At 39.5% G+C, this 24,338-nt stretch overlaps 1 protein-coding gene across 1 annotated transcript in view; it reads right to left on the minus strand.

The window, feature by feature from the left end:
- Positions 1–200: 200 nt before the first annotated feature.
- The window catches only part of GABRB3 (gamma-aminobutyric acid type A receptor subunit beta3), a 115,894-nt gene continuing 91,756 nt past the window's right edge, over positions 201–24,338 (minus strand). Inside the window, exons 7-9 of the mRNA XM_058044586.1 lie at positions 21,664–21,816; positions 15,716–15,960; positions 201–4,157 (exon numbers count right to left, since the gene is read on the minus strand). Of these exons, the coding sequence (XP_057900569.1) occupies positions 3,807–4,157; positions 15,716–15,960; positions 21,664–21,816 (749 nt within the window). The 3' untranslated portion in view covers positions 201–3,806. The remainder of the gene's footprint in view (positions 4,158–15,715; positions 15,961–21,663; positions 21,817–24,338) is intronic.

A 24,338-nucleotide genomic window follows, 5' to 3' on the forward strand; every position in this document is an offset into this window, starting at 1 on the left:
CTATTATATAAAGCACTAGGAAATATAGTTGTTCAATGCTCCAGAATCCATCTTCTATTTGTGTGTTGTTTAGAAAATGCTTCCATATTTGGTCTTTTTCTGCAAAATGTGTAACACTAATCATCACATGCTATTTAAGAATAAATTTGGCTAAACAGTCATCACGCTCCCTCCATTCCCAGAAAAAAAACCCAATAAAATAATTTTTAAATCCTTTTTAATAAATTAATATTCATTCATCAATATTTTCATAAAGCATCTCTTCATCATTCCATTTTACTATTCTTTTTTTTCACTGCAGAAGAATACCAAAAATACATAGCTGTGCCTTAAGCAAAAAGAACTGGGTTTTACTTTATCTTTACAATGGGATGAAATCAACTTGGAGTTAAACCACCATAATATTTCTACTGTTTATTGACCCTTTGGGCTATAACAGAAGATAGTTCTAGTTTTCCTTTTTTAAAATGCCTTTTACAAACAAATTATGTGTAAATGTTATTTATAGTAGTGTTGAGTTACAGAGGAGTTAATTAGCTATGAAATACAATACTCTGGTGTGATTTAATTGAAATTACCATTTTTAGTCTTAAAGCAATCTATGGTTAAAATAATATACTGCAGCTAGTGCACAGGGTCAAGAGCCAGAAAATGGGAGGTCAAGGCAAACTGCTCTTAACACGTGGTTGTACGTGTGTGCTTTTGTGTGTAAGAAGTCGTGCTGGGACTGTAGGAACAGAATTGGCAAAAAAAGGCACAAAAAATGTGTGTGTAAGATGATGAAGTACTAACCTTAGGCGAGATTTTCCTGGCCTTTATCAAGTCAAACCAAGACTTGCATCTGTTCAAGGTTAAAGCTGTTTGTGACTAAACCAATGAATGTGAAATCTTTTGAAAAAGCTGAAATGTGCAACTGCCTACTTTTTGCAAGGACAGGCAAGATGGGGAGCACGGTTCCCTGAAGGGGGCTGCAGTAACGTGCTGCCCTCCAGCAGTGCAAAGGGCAAGAGAGGGAGAAAGTCCTCAGAGACTCAGCCTCTTGCACATGCAGGGCCCTGAAAAATCCACACTGCCTCTTTGCTCTGTGCAGAGAGTAATTTTCTGCCTTCTTGGAAATTCCAGTTGAAGCCACTGAAGAACTGATTTCAGTGGGATTTGGAATATACATTTCTATCACAACTAAAAAGTCTCTTCTTATTGAAGGTTTCTGCCTGGCCATGTGATTTCTAGGAGGTGAGGCTTGAAGAAAAGGGAGTGCTGAGGTTAAATCATGAGGACAGGACCATTCTCAAATCCGACTTCTTAGGGTAGCTCTTTTAGGGCACTTACAGGAAGACTTGCCTGGGGATAATTTCAGTGGGGAAATTTTTCTAAAGCAAAGCCTACCATTTATAATTTTTATTAAAAATCAGATAGTTTTATTTAAACATATTTTGCTATTAAGATAAAAACTTAAGAGAGGTTTTCAACTATTCTTTCTAATATGTATGTTGGGAAGGCGTTAATTGTTAGTCACTTTGATTATAAAGGTGACAATGTGCTCTATAATCCCTTCACAGTCTGGAGAGATATTGAAGAGCTCACAATACATTGCGCTTTACCAATGGGACTTAATGCTGAGGAGCTTTAAAACACCAAGTTTTTCTGCTCCAGCTATACGGGTTCCTTTGAGGCTCTTCATGTTGTGTAGTTGTCTGCAGACACGGTGCTTAAAAACTGCAGCTTCAGCCACTGTGCACCCTTGCCAAGGCTGCAGCGGGACTGCGGCGCGGATCCTGCCCAGGCAGCAGCCGGGGCTCCGGTGAGCGCTCCCGGCTGGGATCGCACTGCAGGGATGCCGCAAGGCAACTGCGCCAGCCCGTCCATGCTCAGGGAGCAGCCTTGGGGATGGAACTGAACACCTTTGCACACCAGGCAAATCTGCACTGGAATTTTGGTCCAGAGCAAAGTTTCACAGTTCAGCTGCAAATAGGGGTGGGAAGAGCAATGGGCCGTGCACGGCAGCAGCCCAAGTATCGCTGCTCTACTCACAGGTAAATCAAGTCCTGGCGAGAACAGGGGGCAGTCGTTACTGAGCCAGGGCAGCCTTTTCACTTCCATTCATATTTGGTGGTTTTGCTAGATGCATATCCACACATATTTTTGCCCATAGAAGTCTCCAGCTAGCATTCAAAGCTCTCTGTCAAAAAATCCCATTGATGTCCACAGGAATTTCGCATGCAGAGAACTGTCAGGGCTAAGCCTGAATTCTATTTTTTTTTTTTTGACCTATTTATGCTACTGTATTTGTTGTTATTTGACAATGTACGTGATAGAAACACTGTTTACAAAAAATATATCTTCTTTTCTTTAGAAAGATTTAGTTCTGCTAAATAACAAATTAGGTTTACAGATCTGAAATTGGCATACCTCGATGACTACAATTTACTAGACTGAAAAAAGTTGGAATCCCAGTGAGGGAACGAACTGGGATCAAAACTAAAATGGTCACATTTGCATGAAGGGTATGTTAGAACACAGTTAATGCTGAAACAAAACATACTCTTGTGATCTGTGATGGCAGCACACTACCTTGGTAAGTGTAGGCGTATACTTTCAGTATATAAATAAAATATGAAAATGCTCCATTACTGAATCAAAGTATCAGAAGTGCTCTATTTGCTCAACTCTAGAGAATAAAAAGTTATAACATCACAGAAACAAAAATATGACATAACATGCGGTCACAATAGCAAGCACAGGAAAGAAAAATATTGAGAAAATATACTTATATGCATATTATGCAAATATATTTTACATTAACATACAATGTTATAAGAATGTTAAATAATATGAATGCATGTTTAAAAAAGGCTACAGCTAGGTGATTTCATGTTGAAGTAACAAATAACCTGAGACATCTTCTATGCTTTCACTGGAATAACAATCTTTAAATCTACAGCAGATGTAGAGCACATTGACAGTAGTTGAATTCTCAGCTAAATTATACTAGAAATGTGCTGTTCTTTTTCAAAATGACATGGCAGCTGGAATCAGTCCAAGGGAAGGAAAATGTGCTGTACATTTACAGTACTTACAAAAGATTCATGTCACTGTTGATGGACACTTAAAATGCTTGTTTGAAATATTATAAACCTGTATATGTCTCCAAAGACCTACAACACTCCCATGATCAGCTCACTTACTGCAGAAGAGAAAGCAAGAGATCATTAAAAACTATGTCCATCCTGGACTGGGAAAATATGACATATATAAACCCAAAAAAATTTAGCAAAGAAAAATAAATTTGGCTTGATGAAATGGTAGTTGATGGATCTGCAATATAAATACTTACTTTAAACTTACCAGTGTAACTTTACTGCTTTATGATTCGTGTGTATGGCAGCATTTACAAAGGATGTTACTAAATACTGACTTTATACATGATTACAGCTGTTCAAAAATTTCTATGACAATCAAGGTTTTGTAGTGATAATATACAACACTTACTTTCTCAAGGCTTGCTTCTTTGATGACACCTGCCTTTCAATTTAAAAAGTTCCTGTGAAGTGCATTCTATGTTAAAGTGTCCATAACCTCAAAATGAATGTGTTCATGTGTGTGTGCATACATGTATTTTTGCTTTGCAGTATGTGCTTTAAAGTACACACAGTTCTTTGCTACATGTATTCACACATACATGAGTATGGTCTACATAGTAAAAGTTCATATATATATTTTTTTTATATATAAATATATATATAAACTCTGCAGGCAAGTAGTACTTCACTTGTTATAGTTGAAGTCCTTTAAAAAAACTAAGTCACTCAGTTAACATAGTATAGCCAGTAAATTAAATTGAAAAGAGAAAATGTGAATGGAAACACCATTCTTGACCATCTGTCGATGGCATTCACATCTGTTAGATCGGGGATTTTTATTTTCAGTTGCGAAGACCTTCTTCGTAAATGGCCCCTCTTGCTATGGGAGCCTGTTCTTTCTGACGAACGCCTTCCCAGGCTTTCACGATGTGAGCTCTGTTTTCTGTACTGGATTCCTGAGTTGTCAAAGGATATGGTTGAATTTCGGGCTTCTGTAACGCTGGTGGTGACCTCGTTGCTTGCCACCTCGTTGTGAATTTCAAGCGATGTTAGCAGAATGTTTCCATGGGTGTCCACCTAGGGGGAAAAAATAGAAACATAAAATCTTTCAAAAGACTTGACATCGATGAACGGAATGTGGGTGTATGTAAATCTCCAAACCCATACATACCTAGAAAAATAATGTAATTATTTTTAAGCATGTGATAATCTTAAAAAAGAAATGGCACTATTCAGCTGCCTAAAATTAGGCAAGTACTTAAATACTTTTACAAACAGGGTTATCATCACGCTACCAAACATCCAGTACAAAACCATACTTGGCAAACTCCACCATTTTCTTTTCCCTCTGAACCAGCCACATTTCAAAGGATGGTACAGATCAGTGAAATCTCTGCATTGCTGGCAATAGAGCAAGAGAGTAAGGGATGGATCCTCTTTCTGCTACAGTAGGAAATTAAATTAAACTGGCTAGTTTTTTTTTTCCTAACGGTGATCTAAAATAAGATTTTAAAAAGTGCCTGTGAAGTTTGCAAAAACCATAAGAACAGTTCTGATGTGCTGAACTCTGTATTTTACAATCACGGAGCTTATTTACAACTTATCTCCTGAAGTTTTCCTTCCAAAGTCATTTGCAGAGTTTTCCAATCATGGCAATTTTTAACTGCAGGGATTTTCTGTCTGCATGATTGATCTCAAAAACAAATGAACTTAAGGCATAGAAAAAAAGTGGATGGATTGAGGAAATAGGAGGGACTCTTCCCTTTCACCATCCTATTCCAGAGGCAGTGACCAGTGTTTAGCACAAAGTATATTTATCACATGCTAACAAAGTCAAAGTCTTGGTGAGAGAAACTTGACAGCGATTTCTATGTAGATATTTTGGTTTAGTATTAATAATACTTTGCTTAATTTAATAGCAACTACAACTACAGCAAGGTCAATGTTTGTATTAGCAGTAACTCATACCCAGTCAAGGACTAGGCATCATCCTGATAGACAAAAATCCAGGTCCCTGGTCAGGCATATCACAGAGAGCTCCATACAAAAATCAAAAGAACCCCATGTAAATTTCCAAGTACAGAGCAGTGTGATGCCATTTTCAATAATAAAGAAAAGGTCCTGATCATTTAGCCTCTTAAAATCTGAGACAGATTCTCCAGTCTCCTGAGTGGCAAAAGAGAAGCAGCACAGAGTTGTGTATGGCTCCATCAGTCCAGAAACCTTAAGAGTTTCCATGAGTGGCACTGAGGAGAAGTTCCAAGGAATGGTGTCTTAATCAGTATTTGATAGTTTCATTGGTGGGACAGCACAACCCCCATGCACCAGGCCCTACAGGCTGAAGGATGAGCAGTCAATACAGATAATGCAGGGATCAGCTCCAAATTTTCTGCCAGTTTTGGGCAAGGAAAATGATGGCTGAATGTAAAAAAAAATGCCATGTGCTGGGTATTTTCAGACAGTTAACACACGTGTGACTCTGTTCAAGAGAATATTTTTCTCCATGTCAAAAATAGATAGTGAATCATGGAATACAGGATAATTTCCAGTTTTACATATGCAATTTATTCATCCATAATTCATCGCACAATTAATACATTTTTCTAACCTGCCACATGATCTAGCTGTTTGACTTGTGTAGCAGTTGAACATTTCATTCTAGAAGCATCAGTTTAAAAGTGATTGTAAAAACAGGCTATTGTCACAGCCTTCTGAAGTTTGCACAGTCATCTGATACCATGTCCTTTGCAAGCTGTGTGATTGATTAAAAGTATGTGCAGCTATGTGTCTGTCCATATGCTTTTAACTTTTTTCATTCTTACTGAAATTTTGTGAAATGGATATTTCTTTCATCAATTATTGATGTTTCAGCTTATCTCTTCTCAGGGAAGACAATTATGATAGCATATCAGTAATGCTTTGCCAAGGTGCTTGCAAACGGAAAAAAAGAATGTAAAATGTTACAAATTATATACAGGCAAGTAGGAAAAAAATAATGGCATGGAGAAACCTCAGTGGTGATTAAGAAGAATTTATTTTCTCCATTGCAGAAACCCTTTGGGTACAAAAGTAAGATATCAAGGTTTGTAGAAAGGAATTCATGCTGTTGAGCAGTCTCTGTAACCAGAGAATAAACACAAGTGTAAAATACAGTCATGGATATCATCACTACTTATGGTGGTCTCTGAAAAAACTGATTCAGTTTCTTTTGTTGTTTTTTTTTTTTTTCCCTGCTAAGAGTACAAATTATGATCAGGATATTTTTGTGTGCAATGTGTAAAATATCTCAACAACCTGTTTTTTCCTTGTGAAACTTAAAGTAAATCTGTCATCCAGATCCCCATGGCATCAAATGTCATCTTTCCCATCTCCTCCCAGGCCTTGAGAAACATCCTTCAGCTTACTAAAAATGTCATAGCAGAGACCATTTTGGTGGGCTTCACTCCTAGAGCCCTTGCAGGTCTCTGTTCCTTTTCCTTCCACCACCACAAACTTCAACTCCTCTTTCCCTCAGGACTTCCTGATCTCTCCTGATTCTGTCTGCCACCTACATAGACACAGACATCAGCCCATCCTGGGTACTTTGTCCTTCTACACTGAACCTTGACTGTGCTGAGCTGTCGGCTGAAAGCCTGCATTATGGAGGCTGCACCTATGCATTCAGGCTTCTCCTGATCAAGGAATTCATTTTATTCCTAGAAGGAAATAATAGGAATAAAATTGATTCCTTGATCAGGAGAAGACTGAATGCGCCTTCTTCACCTTCTTTCATAGCCTTCTTCACCTTATCTGCCAACTTCACATGCCACCTTAACACAGCTTCTGCCTTTGATGTGTCAACTTCTCACTGTCACTGCATCTAGATGCATCTGCATCAAATCAGAAAGGTGGTCAAGAAAGTTGCAACTATTGTGTAAATAATTTTTCTAAAGGTATCAGTATGTCCTATGAAGCTGCAAAATAGTATACATTTTTCTCAAAATGTCAAATGAAACATATTTGGAAACATACTTTAGAAATTCTTCTCTTTGCTAATGGAGCAACAGGCTTGCATGTAAAATAAGAGGAAGGAGCAGATGGAGAGAAGAAGGGGTCTTCAGAAGCTAAATCAGCCTCTGGTCCACAGATACTCTTGAGATTCATTCTCTTAAATTGATTCCTTCAGAGGTTTTGAAGAAACCACCTAAGCTGTTGACAACATTAGAGCTAATATTTTGTGACAATCTTAAGGTGATGTCCTAAAGTATGAATACTTAATGCATGCAGCATGTTAGAAAGTATTTGCACATAAACATGACTTTGGAATCATTTAAGCAATGATTTAAATTACTTTGACAAAGGTACACAAGCTCTCTCAACAAATAAAGAAGCAAACCAATAATGGCAGGGTAACCTGCGCAAGTTGCCTCATGCTTGCCTGAATATACAAGGAAGGCAAAATCCTTCATGAGTGAACACGGGTGTTGCTCAGAGGCTCCAGGGAAAATGTTACCCCAGGTATAGATTAAGAAAAGTAGCTCACTGGATTACAGGCAGTTATGGCTACGAATGACAAACAAGGCTAATGTCTTTGATAAAATTTAGGTTTACTCTGTATGAGCCTTAGAATACAATACCTGGCTCAAAAATGTCACTCTGTGCACTGGAAATTCTCCCCAAAATGCTAATATCAGGATTTACTCTCAAATGCTGTTATAAATCAGAGAGGACATTGTATACTTGGCCAATTTCCCCTCAATTCTTACCATCCTTCTTTGACCAGAGTATTTCCCTTTCTTCACTTCTCTGCCAGCCCTGTGCTTCCATTCTTTCTGCAGCCTTCTTTCTCCCACTTTGGCTCCACTGAAGCCATTCCTTCCCACTTCTACACTATGGTCTCCATGTTTGATTCTCACATCTCCTCTCCAAAACAAGCAAGGGTTGGTTGTTTCCTTGGAGTATTTCCCAGTAATTTCATCAAAACAGATGAAAACAGCTGAGTACCAAATCATTAATTAATTCTCTGCTGAATGGGCATGGATACAAATACGCAAAACCAGTGCTCTTATTTCAGAATAAATTTTTATCAAACTCTATCCCTCCCACCTCTGAGTAACTACATCTCCTGCAACAGGGTGAAGTGACTGAATCTCACATAAGTGCATTTTGAGAAGCAGATTCACCTTTGAAGGGTTACCATTTCTGAGCTATACATATTATAGTACAAGTGAAAAGTTCAAATACTCCAGCAGCCTAATGTCATTACCCAAAAATGACTGTGACTCACCTAACTGAAGCCAGAAGGAGAAGAATTAAGACAACGTTCACAGAGAACCTACTTCTTGCTCTTGGAGGAACACCATGTCACCAGTGGACTCAACTTGGATTATATGCTCCAGGTCCAGAACTTCAGTGCCCTGTTATATCTGGGAAGTCCTAAATCTACTTCTTAATTCTGCCTAGCATCCAGGCTCATTTAGATGTTAGCTATTGTTGTTTAAAAAACAAAATATAATAGCTGCTATTAAATACCTTTCTCCAGTATTTTTTTTAAAACTTCAACTTTAAAGCCAGTTTGAAAGCACTTTACTAGGGCCAGAAAACTACCATAAGCCTTGATTTATTATTAGGTGGAGTCTGAATTGTTTCAAGTTCATTTAGTTCTCTGTTTAATATTCCATAAATTTTAAAGAGTATGTTACAATGAAATCTCTTTTTCCTCATAAGTCTTTCAGAGGAAGAATTTTGCTCAAAAATACGAAGCATTTTGTTGAAACCCCATAGGTATGTTTACTTGTTCATCAATCCCAAATTTTCAAATACATGTAAACACTTCCCATCATATGAAGCAATATAAATGCAAATAGGGGGTTTAAATAACATAATGAAAAGCTCTGTCTCTGTAGTTAGTCTTGCATTATTTTACATCAAAATTAGTATTTAAGTACATACAGAATCACAGAATATTCTGAGTTGGAAGGGACCCACAAGGATCATCTGGTCTGACTCCTGACCCTGCACAGCAGCATCCCCAAGAGTCACACCATGTGCCTGAGAGTGTTGTCCAAATATTCCTTGAATTCTGTCAGGCTTGGTGCTGTGACCACTGCCCTGGGGAGCCTGTTCCAGTGCCCCACCACCCTCTGGGAGAAGAACATTTTTCTAAAATCCAACCTGAACCTCCTCTGACACAACTTCAGGCCATTCCCTTGAGTCCTGTCACTCATCACCTGAGAGATCAGTGTCTGCCTTTTCACCTTCTTTGCTTATGCATAAATGGCTTTCCAAGATGTAGAAAAATATGCAATCAAGCTTAAAGTTTAATCTGTGCTTAAAGCTAAATACATTGACCACATTATACCTTGGATATTTAAAAATAATTTTAAACTGCGGGCAAAACAAAAACTATAGTGTTGAGTGTTCTCCCTGAGTCTAAAAATTGATACTTCTCTCACTCCTATTTAAATATGTTTATATTAATTAATAAGCATCAAAAAATGGAAGAGGTCATTATGTTATATTAGCTTAGTAGATGAACCCAGGATAACCAGCAGAACTGGGAAGATGGAAAGACCTTGAAAAACAGGGAAAGCTTGAAGAAGCAAACTAATTAGGAACTTCCATATTATTTTCACTGTCTATCAAGTAATAATGAAGTTTTACAATTAGCCTTGATATAATATAATGGAGGAAGAAAATGAAGCAAATGCATAGTCCTCCTTTGCCCTGTATTTCACATTGTCTGGATTATTACAGCCTCTGAGATGTCCTATGCACATCCCTCTTACCATCTCAGGATTTGCACAATGCATACTTGTGCAAAATGGTTGCAAAATAAAACTTGTACATGTATGAGTCTCAGTGCACAGTGAATGTCCCCACCATGAGCTACAGGATGAGTGTTCTTCCCACAAGAACTGTGCTTATCACCCTTGACAGATATATTTCAAAATTTGGTACCTACTCATCACAGTGGTGATATAAAAATCTCCCACTGTTAAAAAAAGCACTGAAACAAGTATCCAGGAAAGATGAAGATACACAGGAGAATACTGCCAGTTTTGCTATTCTGGTACTTTCCAATTTAAACTGAGTGATAATTCTTCTACAGAAGTCAAGATATTAATCTTCACAATAAAACCCCACTTATGAGAAGGGCTGCTACAATTAACAAAACTGCTAAGTGGATGTAAGTGGCCTGAGCCTCTATTCTCAGCAATGCCTGGTGGGAAGCAGCTGCCTTGGCCAACAGCGGGGGTTGGAGCCAGGAATCTCCAGAGCTAAAAATATATGTAGACACTGCCTGATGAGAAGGGCCTTTTTATAAAGGGTTATTGCATTATTCTTGTCAGAGGAAGCTCTTCCCACATGTCTGACAGCCATTGAGGGTTTGAAGCTTGAATGAGCTTGTGTGATAGTTACCCTCCTGATTGATACTCTGGGGCTGAACTATTGGTCCCACCAAACTGAAAACGTGAATTGCCACAGTTTGAACCAAAAAGCAATGTGTTCAGCAGGGGACTTTAACACATATCACACAAGCTCAGAAGGTCCAGAAGGATTGGCCCAGAAGGAGCAATGTCCAAAACACATGCTCACCATCTGATTATACAAGTAGCCTCCACCACAAGAGCGAACAACAAGTGACAACAGGATTGCCTTAAAGCTCTCTCATGCTGATTTAGCCATAAATTAGGCTTTATCTGAGCCCTATTTAAAATTAACAACTTATGCAGCAAAACCGAAAGCTTTGAGAGATAAAAATGAAGCCTCAATCTGCCAACACAAACAGGATAAATGGAATTGATTCGTAACAACGGCAATCAGTTTTCAAAGGAAACATCTTTAGAGACCACCTATTCTTTTCTGACAGTTTTTCTACAATCAGAGGACTTTAATTTAAGTATCAACACCATACCAGAAGAAATATTTAGGGAAAATAAAAATTAATTTCTTCCTTGATCCTAGAGCTTGCCTTCATATAAGAAGCAGAGCATCAAGGCTTCAAAAGAGAGTTTTCAAACTCAAAAAAGTATGTATATGAAAATTGGTTATACACACACACACACAAAAAGCAGCATCCTGTGTTTGTCTCAATAACTATGGTTTACTGCAATAGGCTGGAACAATTCAGTGAGGAATACTATTTACAGTGCATTATCTGAAATAAAATGTGATGCAAAAGCAGTCAAAAGAAGAGACAGCTAAGTGTGAAATTTCCTCTGTAGTCAGCCGCGGATCCACAGATGAGTCACTCAGAAAGGATCACTCAGGTTTCATCTCATCACCAGCTCTGAATCTGCTGAAACCTTTTCCAGAGATTCAATTTAGTCAGACGTGCTTCAGCCATCATGCCACCTTCAGCAGCTCTGCACAGGAGAATAGAGAGCAGAGTTTTTCTCTCCCCACTGCTTTTCTTTGTCACCTCTGCAACCTGAGGACACCGGCTGTTCCAATTCTATGCTGCAAGAGCTCGTCTTTCCCTTACACCTGGAGCTATTTGGCTCACTGGTTTCAACACATGGACAGAGCTGGACAGCAAGCCATAATGGGAGCATTGAAGCCAAGAGACAGCTCAGCAGCAGCAGCTGGTGGAGCCCTCCTCAACAGCAAGCCTGAGTGGCAGCATTTCAGGAATAACTCAGAGAGAAGTACCCAAAGGCCTGGCACTGGAGGGGCACATCCAGAGCAGCAGCACCAAAATGGCGGTGGCTGTGCCAGTTTTGGCTTTTCAAACCCATAACCTCTGACAATGCAAATGCTTTCATTATAAAGAAGACTTACTGAGCATGAAGTTACTGCTTTGCAAAGCAGTCATCACATACAAAACCAACATATCCACATCTGTGCATTTTGTTGTCTAGAACATTTTTTTTACTAAAAACCTCCCTTGCTCTACAGTCCAATAGGAAAAGCAGGAAAAGCCCTTTTGCTACTATAAGAGGAGTGTTTTTAACCAAACCTGCTAGCTTGCACTCCTGATTTCAGTTCCCTGATGTGTAAAAAATAGACTACAATAGTAGTATCCAAGCTGGTTCTACTGTTTTTCACGGGCTAATACACTTCTGGGTGGAAATAACATGCAATTTGCTCATTGCCTTCTCTTGTTCCCTTTGCCTGAGAGAAAGACACTGCCTCAGCAGCACTGCCAGTCTTGGGCATCATAAAAGAAAAGCTTGAACTCAGGGCCTGAGCACCAGGCAATGTGCTGAGCTGCCCCCTCTCTGCTAGTGCTGCCTCCCAACACAAGGGATTTCCACCACACCACCAGCTCCTTCTGACTCTGGCTGGACCTGATACAGCACTGAGTTGTTCTGTCACTACACCCACAAGTTACAGCATCTGATGTGGACAATAAATAGAATATTATTTATTTTTTATTTAGCTCAGTTTGGTTTTTTTTTTTTTTTTTTTTTTTTTTTTCGTTTTCCTAGTGCCCTGAGCTAGTATTCTTAATCAGTGGCAGGGAGCACATGCACATGGTTCATAAACAAGCAAATTCAATTACTGGAACAAAACAGCAACAGAGCAACCCAAAATAGTAGTCAGAAATAACCTAATAATAACGCCTTCTTCCAGTTTTATATTTGAACATTTTTCAATCTCCTCTCCAGCACAGCTTACATTTGACAGTCATAAAATAGTGGTGATAAGTGCAAGGTGGGCTGCCTGCTTTTGGCATTCTCCCTTTCTTTAAAAATGTCGCTCAGCCCCAAAACACATGAGATTGGAAATATTTTCCAGAATTAGAAACCATCCCTTTCTGAATGAAATTACACTCCATGGAAGACTGAAGCCTCAGCAAAATCACAAAATTATTAATTTCATTGAACTTGCAAAAGTAGTCTTCCTATGTGTCTCTGAGCCTCCCTTACTGTGCAGTATTGGGGTACACTGCGTGAGCCTGTCCCAGAACATCCAGCACCGAAGTCCCAACTCTAAAGCAAGAAGCAAGCAACTGTTATTTCCATCAGATTCAATGATTTTCAAGAGTCACCGAAAGAGAGACTGGAAGTTAATCACTCTTTACTATCCCTGAAGTGGTGAGAACTAAGGTTGCAGAGTTTTCAGGTACTGTCTTCCATAGAAAGTATGATAAGAACTCTTGCATGACTCCAGTCCTGCTGCATCCATGGTATCTGTACAGCATGGTAAATGATGGACATGATCCAGAAAAGAAGACATTTTCCTGCTTCAAGGTTGTGGTATCTTGAAGCCACGGAAAACCTTGTCCAAAGCAGATCTGTTAGATGTATTTTCCCTGAGATGCACATCTTGAAATCCATGGGATCTCTTGCCTGTTCTGATCAGTTTCCTATGCTTCACATTTGCCAGTGTTTCTCAAATGAGAAATCTGACATCCTACATCCAGTGAATCTTCTATCCATGTTTTGTTTCAAAGGAAGATATCCAATTAGCTCTACTTAATATTTCTATCTGTTTCTGTTGCATGCTGGCACTGCTTCTCTGAAGGCATTGAATTCAGAAACTGAAACAGAGCTCTGCTGAATTCCCCAGCTGTGGCCTGGGGACAAAATGTTTTCTACACAGAAAGGGACCATACCATATTATTTATCCTGTGTTATTTGAACAGCAAATATTCACAGTAAATATGAGTATATATGATTGTACAATGCATACAGAGTTCCCTTTCACACCTTGAACTCCCAGGGACAAAGTAAAACACTCTTCTTTAAACTCTGGTATACTGAATTTTTATCCTTATTTGAAAGAATCATAGAATCTCTTTGGTTAAGAAGTCCCCTAAGGTCACTGAGTTCATCTGTTAACCCAGAACCATGCCCCACATGCCACATCCACATGAATTTTGAACTCTTCCAGTGATGGTGATTCCAGTGCCTGACTTCCTTTTCTGTGAATAAATGTTTCCTAATATAGAATCTAATCCTCTCCTAATGCAACTTGAGGCCATTTCCTCTCATTCTGTCACTTGCTACGTGGGAGAAGAGACCAACCCCCACCGCGCCACAACCATGTCTCCAAGTGCCACATCTGAACATCTTTTAAATATCTCCAGGGATAGTGATTCAACCACTTCCCTGGGCAGCCTCTTCCAATGTTTGACAGCCCTTGCTGTGAAGAAATTTTTCATTCATGCACGGTTGCCATTAAACCAGCAGAAAAAGCAGAACAGTTCATTATATTTGCTTGGGATGCTTCAGAAACAAAAGAAAAGGTTGTAAGTCAAAAGCCAGGGAAAAAAAAAGATTGCTATATGGTATGTACAGATTCAGGATACAAAAATGGCATGAACTGGGTATAAAAATGTACATTTTCATTAGTTAAGGTACTATGAATATTTTGAAAATATAGATAAATTGATCTCAAGACAGAAGAACTGTCAGGCATGGGGTAGTATTGGACCCATTAACAAGTCTTGTACTGAATTATGTAAATCACTTAAATGGTTGAGATACACCAGATGGTTTCCAGCAGGAGCATTAAACCTTAGTGCATACATCTGCATTACCTGCTTGCAGTTAAAATCTTCTCCATGGCCTTCAATATAATACTCTTATTTCCCCATCTGTATTTTTTTAATATGACTATTTATTTTTCCAGTAAAGAGAATTTCTTTGTCCTGATATCTTAGTTCTAAGTAGAGCTGCCAACTGTGATGAGAATCTGGTTTCATAATACAGTGGAAAAAAATATGTTTACTGGTTCAGAATTGTTTCACATATAGGAGTGCTGATAATTAGGTGTAGTTCTGCATTACATTTACTATAGCAGACAAAATCATTAGGATAAACAAATATAGCCTGAAATTACTTTGATGATACTGGTTTTGATAAACAGGTAGTAGTTCTGTCACTGTGAATTCTTCTAATTTATAGCTGATAGAAAAAAAAAACACCTAGTCTTACTCAATAGAACTGAATGAAAAAGCCTCATTGGGAGCATTTTGGTGAAAAAAAAAAAAGAAAGATATTCTATTCAAACTGACATGGCTTGTTAATGTCAGATACTGCTGAATACCTTGCATTTCCTCCCAAAGATTAAAAAGTGAGGTATTCACTGGATAAAGTAATACTCCAGGCAAGGAAATAGGCTGGAGGATAATCAGCATATACCATGCCAATACCATGCTTCAGAAATCAATCTGAAAGTTTCTCTAGGACTTACACTTTCCTGCTGGCTTTTAGCAGCAGAAGATGACAATGCCACACACAGCATTGAACTATGCTGGCCAGTTAATTAGCATGGCAGAACTAATCCTTCTTTATCTGTTATCTCCCATGGTAAATGCATCTCCTCTAAGTGAAGTGATGTGAAAGGTGTGCTCAGATCCTGGATTCTCTTACACGGGAAATGTACATAGGTACTTAAAATCACAGTTAGATTATATTTGATTTAGACAAATAAATGCATTTGTTGATCTGAGCCTTTATTTTCAAGTTAACTTCCTTCCCACTGTCTTCTTCTTACACTTGTCATACAGATCATACTCCCTTCCACATCTGTATGCCTACATACAATCTTCTATGCCAGTTCCTGAAAATGAAAATAGCCAAGTTTTTCCACAAAAAGATGTGGTTGGTTGTCACCCCAAAAATGGTTTCTTTCTGGGATTCTTTCATACTGATAGGCTTTGCAATGTAAAAATAAAATATATATAAATTCAAGAAACTTACCCGGCTGCCTTCAAACCTTGAGCGATCGTTGTTTGCCTTTGTTGTTTTTTCTGCAAGTTTCTTCTGCCTTTGAGGGCCTTTTCCAAAGAAAATGTAGTTGACAAAGGCGTATTCAAGTAAGGCCAAGAAGACAAACACAAAGCAGCCCATGAGATACATGTCAATGGCTTTAACATATGGAATTTTAGGCAAAGTCTCTCGCAGGTGAGTGTTGATTGTTGTCATAGTCAGCACAGTCGTAATTCCTACACAAAGAAAAAAGATCATATATCTTACAACTCCAAGCTTTCATTTTTATTTTCCTTCTTGGCAAACATGGCTTGTCAATGGGAAGAAGCACAAAAATTTGTCACCTTGCAGGTGACATCACTGCAAAAAAAGAGCAAAATTAAAACTTGTTACATTATTATTCTGTTGCAATTATTTCCTTCCTATGAGTGGGGGGGAACAGCCAATAAGGGGGTCTGGCACCAGTGCCAAGAGTTAATGTAGATTCGTGGAAGCCAAGTGTAGCTGTATTGAAAATCTCTTCCATGGAGACCAAACTGATGTGCAACAAGAACAGTGTTCACACAGATGGTGAAAGACTTCTCCCACAGTTTTAATTTTCTAAGAGTCAGGCAGTTTGTTGATGTCAGTCCTCCAGGGTGCCCCTGTGGTAGACGGGGAGAGACAGGTACCTTTCTAGAGCAGTTCACCTATTTCAGGAAAGGACAATCTATAACTGGAATTTGAGATGACTAATTTGCAGCAGTAGGCTAGTTACATAGAAACAAATGAGGTGCGCAATGAGAGATAGATAGGTATGTGAATTTTTGGAAGGAAGAAGGAGGGAGAGCAGTATTTTTATAGCAACAAACTGGACGCCAATGAAATATCTACAAAATATCTATATCAACCTTATGTCAAGGTATTTATCTAAGGATGGACACAGCACCTGGAAATATATTACAGAGGACTGTTACGAAAATCTGGAAAGAAAAGCAAATTTATTGTCAGTCTGCCTGAATTCACAATAAACTGCAGGATCTGTTTCTCTGCTGGAAATTCTATGGGAATTGCAAATCACAGGTTTCTGAAAACACTGATTTGTGGAATAAGTCTCATTTCAAGGCAAGTCATTCTATTAGTTCTCCTCCATTACTATTTTCTTTGATTCCATAATTATACCATCAGTTTACATGTTGTCACTAAAATACAGGCAGAACAAAAATAAAGGACAAAATAAAATTGCTGCCATATAATAAAGCACAGTTTCTTTTATCTGAAGAGACAGAAATAAAGACAATATAACTCAAAACCAAGCCATCAGTGTAAGCAGTGCCACTCCAGGGAACTGTAGTAATACCCTATGAGATTGTGTAACAGATATTTTGGATATTTAGTGGGTTAGTGTCATGCAGTTTTCAGTTTTTCCTCTAAACTGGGAAACAAGTGGGCATTGATGCCAGATGTCTGGTGACCCAGAAGGTGAGGCACACTCAATAGAAAGGTAGCTATCATTAACCAAAGGGAAACACTGAAATCTTGTGGCCAAGTGTCCTTCTGAAGCTCAATAATTTATTTTAAAGCACAGCTGGAGGAGAAGTAGCTGACATTCCCCTAAAACAAAAAAATAAGATAATCTTGCGTTTATAGTCCTTCCCACAAGGGAGAACTCCAGAGATTATTCTTCTCCTCACTCAAAGCACTGAACTTAGGAACTTCTAGGGCTAACTAGCAAAAAGTTGAGAGCAGAATTGATAGGTTTGAGTATTTCTCTTGAGATCAGCCCTATATCACCATCTGTCTGCAGTGTCCATAGCACATAGTCACTGAATGAGCTGATCTTTGCTCTACACCTTGCTTCACCTTGGCACCTACCTTCTGGAGGCAACTATTTGGTTCAGTGCAGCAAGGGAACAGGCACAGGGGCAAAACATGGAAGTGAATTAATAGAATCAGGCTCACAGAGAATACAGGCTTCTTGCAGGGGTTGAGTAAAAGTTTGTGTCCCAAGAATTGCACAGGGAATGCTTCCTTGAAAAAATACTTAGGAAATCAGGTATACCTTCTTTGTACTGAGTTTTTCAAAGCCAATCATATAGGTCCAAAGGTGCTATATTGCCTTTAAGCTTTTATACCAGTTCACGTTAGGATGCCATGTAAGTTCACAGACACTACATAACAGGGAGCAGCTGTTGCCTCCCCTGGGGGCAGGAAGGCCCTGCAGAGAGACCTTGACAAATTAGAGGACTGGGCAGGCAATCCCCAACCATGTGGAATTCAATGAGGGGAAGTGCTGGATTCTGCACCTGGGATGGGGCAAACCTCAATGTACAGACAGACTGGGGAACAAAAGGCTGGAGAGCAGTGCTGCAGAAAGTGCTGGGGGTCCTGGTGGATGGCAGCCTGAACATGAGCCAGCAGTGCCCTGGCAGCCAGGAGGGCCAAGCGTGTCCTGGGGAGCATCAGGCACATCATGGCCAGCTGGGCAAGGGAGGGAATTGTCCTGCTCTTCTCTGCACTGGGGCAGCCTCACCTTGAATATTGTGTGCAGTTTTGGGCACCACACTATAAAAAACATATTGAACTATTAGAAAGTGTCCAGTGGAGGGCAATGAGGATGGTGAAAAGTCATGAGGGGAAGCTGTATGAGGAGCAAGTTAAGTCACTTGGTCTCATTGCAGTTACAGCTTCTTCATGAAGGGAAGAGGAGGGACAGGAACTGATCTCTTCTCTGTTGTGACCAGTGACAGGACCCAAGGGAATGGCCTCAAGTTGTGTCAGGGGAGGTTTAGGTTGGATGTTAGAAAAAGGCTGTTCACCCAGAGGGTGGCTGGGCACTGGAACAGCTCCCCAGGGCAGTGGTCACAGCACCAAGCCTGACAGGGTTCAAGAAGCATTTGGACAATCCTCTTGAGCCCATGGTGTGACTCTTGGAGATGGTCCTGTGCAGGGACAGGAGCTGGACTCCTGTAGGTCCCTCGTGGGACATTTCAGCTCACCATTTTCTGTGATTCTGGGGTACCAGCTTAAGACTAATAAGAGGGGGTATAAAGAGGAACATAGGATTAGACCCGTGATACTGAACTTTATTATACAAACATCACTGACATAATCACCAAGGCACTAATTCTTTTCTGAGAAGAAACTATTAGATGGATTTTTGTCCTCTCAAAAGGACTTTTTACCAATTGAAAATAGAACATCTGGTCTCCTGAGCTTGCCTTGTACTCTCTGATTTTTGTTCTAATATTTGTTTTACAGTACTTGATGAACTTGTGCTACACAGAAATGGGTCACATGAGACAGTCTTGCTCCTTAAACAAGGAAAAATCTCATTAACCTGTAACAGAACGACATGGAATGTCATTGGCTATGGTAACTTCTGTCTAGCCATCTGTTCTCTGCAGTCCTGGCCAGTATGTATCTAATAGTGATGGTTGTGGTTGAAGTGCTGCCCTCACTTGGTCCACCTGGGTGGATCTCTGCTAACCAGTAGCTCATTTACGAACACATCAGAGGTGTTTGGGCTTCATGCCTCACTTCCTATTAAGCTACTACTTAGCTACAAGCTGCTAAAGAAGCCCTGACTGCTGAGTGGTAATGCCAGACTGTGCCATGCCCATATGCTCCAGCTAACCCACAGTATATGCAGAATTACTGCACAGTAACTGCAGTTAATCTACAGTATCTCCATCTACCCAAATTCAAATGCTGGATAATATGTTGCACAAAGGTGGCTACCCTGCCTGCCTTGGTATGTGGGACCTTGGGAGACATGGGGTAAGGAAAAAGGGAATCACAGGGGCAGGGGTTGGAGTCTGGGTTTGCTGTGGTACATTACAGAAAAATAAAGGAACTAGGGAGTATGTTCCTGTTTTAAGAAAATAAGATAATACAGCAGGTAGATAGCACAGACTTAGTGACAAGTTTTGGGTAATGGGGAAGTGACAAGGGACGTGTAATTGAGAAGCACAGGGTTGAAGATAGAATTTGGGACAAGATGAGAGGCAGAAGTATTTGTAAAGATTTATGGACCAATTCAATCTTCCTTAGGTATAGCTATCCCTGAGTATGCTTCTGTAAAGGATGAAATATTTGCTATTGTCATAGAATAGCATTCTATTGTCATAGAATCTGTCCTGGTTCTGGCCAGGACAGGGTTAATTTTTGCAGTAGCCAGGAGGGGGCATGGCTAGGACCCAAAGGTTATTCTATATCACCTCACTTCATTGCCAGAGGTTGCGGGAAGGGAGTCTTTTCCTGGGAGGAAGGTTTCTCTTCAGGTTGGGGCAAAGGTGGCCACCATTGAGTCACAAGTTGCACAGTGAGCATTTTTGCTGGTGAATCACTCTCTCTTTTATACAGTTTTGTTATTAGTGTGTTTCTGATCCTGGTTTTTTTTGTGTCTCATTGCTGTTTCCAGTAAATTGTTCTTACCTCAGCCTAGGCTCTTTGCCTTTTGCGCCTCCAATTCTCTCCAGCCATCCTCACAGGGGGAAGGGGGACAGGGGGAAGCAAGAGGCAGTTTGGTTTTAATAGGACCACTAAATTGGAGAATATCCTAACCCTAATCCTAACCCTAAACTATGACAGAATCACAGAATTGTTTGGCTTGGAAGGGACCTTAAACACCATCTAAGTTTGCTGTCATGTGCAGTTCAAGTTGCTTGAAGACACATCTGACTTGGCCTACAACACTTCAAGGGATGGGGAATCCACAACTCCTATGGGCAACCTGCTCCATTGCCTCACCATCCTTACAATCAAGAATCTCTTAATCTAAATCTATTCTCTGTCATTTTGAAGCCATTCCTCCTTGTCCTGTCACTACATGTCCTTGTATGAAGCCCCTTTCCAGCGCTCCTGTAGGCCCCTTTTGGGTACTGGAAGGTGCTGTAAGGTTACCCTAGAGCCTTCTCTTCTTTAGGCTGAACAAAACCAAGTCTCTTGGAGAGGTGCTCCAGTCCCAGATCACCTTCATGACCCTTCCCTGGACTCACTCCAACAGGTCCATGACCTTATGTTGGGGACCCCAAACCGGATCCCATATTCCAGCTGGGGTGTCATGAGAGCAGTCAAGGAGAAGAATCACCCCCTCACCCTGCTGGCCACACTGGTTTTGGTGCAGCCCAGACACAGCTGGCTTTCTGGACTGCAAGTGCTCATTGCTGGGTCGTGTTGAGCTCCTTGGCAATCAATACCCCAAGTCCTCCTCCTCAGGGCTGTTTCTCAACCCATTCTCTACCCAGCCTGCACTTGTGCTTGGGATTGCCTGACCCACATACAGGATCTTGCACTTGGCCTTGTTGAACTTCATGGGATTCATGCAGGTTCACCTCTCAAGCTTGTCATCCCTTCCCTCCAACGTGTCAACTTCACAATTTTCTAGTGACTTTCCCTTATTTAAAGGATACCTTGATCTGAAAAGTCCTTGGGCAGGAATCGCATACCTGTGCCAAATCCATGCTTTTCTGTCATGAGGTAAATGACACTTTAAGCTGTCATAAACATGCACTTAACATGCCATGTACTCTGAGGGGTAGGTGGCACGGCATGGTCCATAGCTGATGTGCCCCTGTATGCTCTTTCTGCCAGTGTCAGTTAAAGCACCCGGGACCTCAGGAGGAGGCTTGGAGCCACATCTGTCCTCCCACACTGAGCTGGACTAAAGCCTACGCTCAAGTATGACTGTGGAGCTGGTCTCCTAGATGAAATTACAACAGCATTAACTTGATGAGAACAAGTCTGGGACCTGAATGAGCAGCTCATGTCAGAGATTTAGTGGTTACACTCTTGCATGAAGGGGGAAACATCTCTTTTGAGGCAATGCTGGATGACATGATTTTGACGCAAATTATTTTGGAATTTCAAAACACTGACATCATGTCGTAGTTTTTAACAACCTCTGAAGGCTACATTAAATCTGACATTTTAATATCCCACTCATTTTTAGCACATACCAAGGGCAACTCTTGCTGCTGATGCATCATAATTGATCCAGAATGACACCCATGATAAAATGGTAATCAGTATGGAGGGCATATAGGTTTGAAGAATAAAGTAGCCAATATTTCTCTTCAACCTGAAGCTCAGTGAAAGTCTTGGATAGGCACCTGAGAAAAGAGAAAGGAAAACAGTGTTATTTATACTGAAGGAAAGACACTTGTAGATAGCTGCCTTCAGTTTCTACACATTTTGTGGGGTAGTATGACATCTGCAGAACAGTAGGGATGACACCATCACTGTATTACTCATCTGTATTAAAAGAAACATTGCAGTAAATACAATGATAGCCAAGTAATTTGTATATGGGAAGAAAAAGAGAGACAGTGAATTACTTTAGACTATTGAACAGATAGGTGAGCACCAGTTAGTTTTTACAAACAATTGTTTAGGTGTCCAAGTAAAATGCTTATCCAAGTACACAGTTTTCTGTACAGAATTTATATTGAGAGAATAAGTAATGTGCACAATTTTTTCCTTTACAACGAGGAGTTGTGCAAGAGATGAAACTTCTTAATTACATCTGAACTATGAGAAACATGCAGCCTGTGGTGTCAAAAATAAATTGTAATGAATTCCACTACAGGAAAAGCCTTCAGACTAGATCCTCTAACGTCAATTATAACCAGACCAAATTTTTCTTCCAAACATATTTTAAACAAAAAAAATTTGAATTTTGTGTGCATATATATAGTTCATGAACAGTTACAAACAGAAAAAATTAAGAATGGAAGGAATTAATAACCTCAATACCAACCAAATTTCATATTTATTGGTGCTATTCTTACTGAATATATTTTAGACATATATATATATATATTCAGATGAATATATTTAGAAATCTCAAACTGTTAAAAATAATTGTGACTTTTTTCACTAACTGCAAAGATGATTAAATCTGAGTACAGCTGTATAAGAAAAAGGTAGTCATTCACACATTAGCTCCATGATTGCAGTGTTCACACTACCAGTCCTAGATATACTTCTAACAGCTCATCTAAAAGATTTAGTTAGTCAACATCCTAAAAAAAATTTCAGCACATACCAAGAGCCCAACCAGATATTAGAACACTTCCCACCCATTCTAGTGCAAATGTGTAAAAGCTATGAAAGATTCTGTGTAGAGAAAAAATGAAAAATTTAAAGCTTCCCTTAAAATTATATTCATGTGTTTGCATATGAGCTTAAGGAACTATATTTGCCCATATAGACATGAATGATGGATTTCCTAAGAAAGAAAGGGAAAGAAGCAAGGGAACACTGCAGACTTCTCTCCATCACATTCCTGATAGTTTGTTACACTTGGAGTCATACAACAGAAAAGTGCCACGCCATTTCCAGGCAGCAGGAGCATCAAGGTAATATCAAACTTGTGCAAATATCCTTAACTGTTGTAACAAACAATCTCAGAACAACTATCACCAGGAAAAGAAATCTCTGGTACGTGTATCTGGTTTCCATGATTGCTTCAATCAGTAGCATTTTTTTCAGAATGAAATGCTTTTTAGTTTCACCAATAGCAGTATATTGGTGGAATCAGAAGGATGTATTTCAGCCTGATTAGACCAAGGTTTTCTGCTATCTGGAGCAGTCAACACAATTTTCAGCAAGCAAACATCTATACTGCAGCTTGCTTAACATCTTCATTTTCAGAGAAACAATGTTTCCTTTCAAAAGACAAGTTTTCTCATTGAATTGAAACCAGCCCTGCTTTTTTTTTTTTTTTTTTTTTTTTTTTTTTTTGCAAAGCTTAATATTTTCATTTGGGTTCTTATGAAAATCTTTCTGTGGCCTTGTGTCTGCAGATTATATAAATAAAACAGGAGACCATAATGAAATATATAAACTGTGCTGTCATGAAATACATTAAAAATGCAGCAGACCTGATCACCTTTCTGGAATAAGAGTAGAGCATCAGACAGAAATCTTTATAAAGCTCTGCTGAGAAAAATTATTTCATATAATGCACTACCCACTCAAAGGGATTCTCTATAAATGTGTATAAAACTTTTCAAAAGCCCTGTCCAGGTCTGAATATCTGTGGAATATTATTGACAAAGGTGACAACTGAAATACTGATTCTTTGATTAAATAGCATGAAGGATTAATTCAAGAAAGTTCAGTAGAACCGAATCACTGAATCAAAGTCAATTTTTGGTTTGCTCCAGAGCCAAGGACCCTGAATGCACTGGGGAAATTCAGAGAAAGAAGAGAGAACTTCACCATTGATAAAGCACAGAAAATGGTGTGGGTGAAAGAGGTGTGTATCAACATGGGAAGGGAATAATGTGTCACATATGTTAGTAATGTTCAGTAATGAAATCCCAAACCATATAACAGAGTGAGCTTTAGACATTTATCTTGAATGCTTCACCTGTGACCATGAACCATTACCTCAGCACCATTTCTGTCTAATTAGGTAAGGTAATTACTGAAACTAGTGAGATGTGGCCTTAAAGGGGGACTCCCCAGAGAGATGACCTCAAGGCCAGAGACACCAACCTAAATATGCTCAAAGCAACAGGTTTTTGTTATGAAATTAGAATCCCAAGAACCATGTCTAGAGCCAGGGCTGTCAGTGCCTTCTGTCTTCCTGCTCTAGAGTTGGAGCTGACTGCAACAGAGATTCACT

This window comes from Melospiza georgiana, chromosome 2 (genome assembly GCF_028018845.1).
Source record: "Melospiza georgiana isolate bMelGeo1 chromosome 2, bMelGeo1.pri, whole genome shotgun sequence".
NCBI classification, from domain to species: Eukaryota; Metazoa; Chordata; class Aves; order Passeriformes; family Passerellidae; genus Melospiza; species Melospiza georgiana.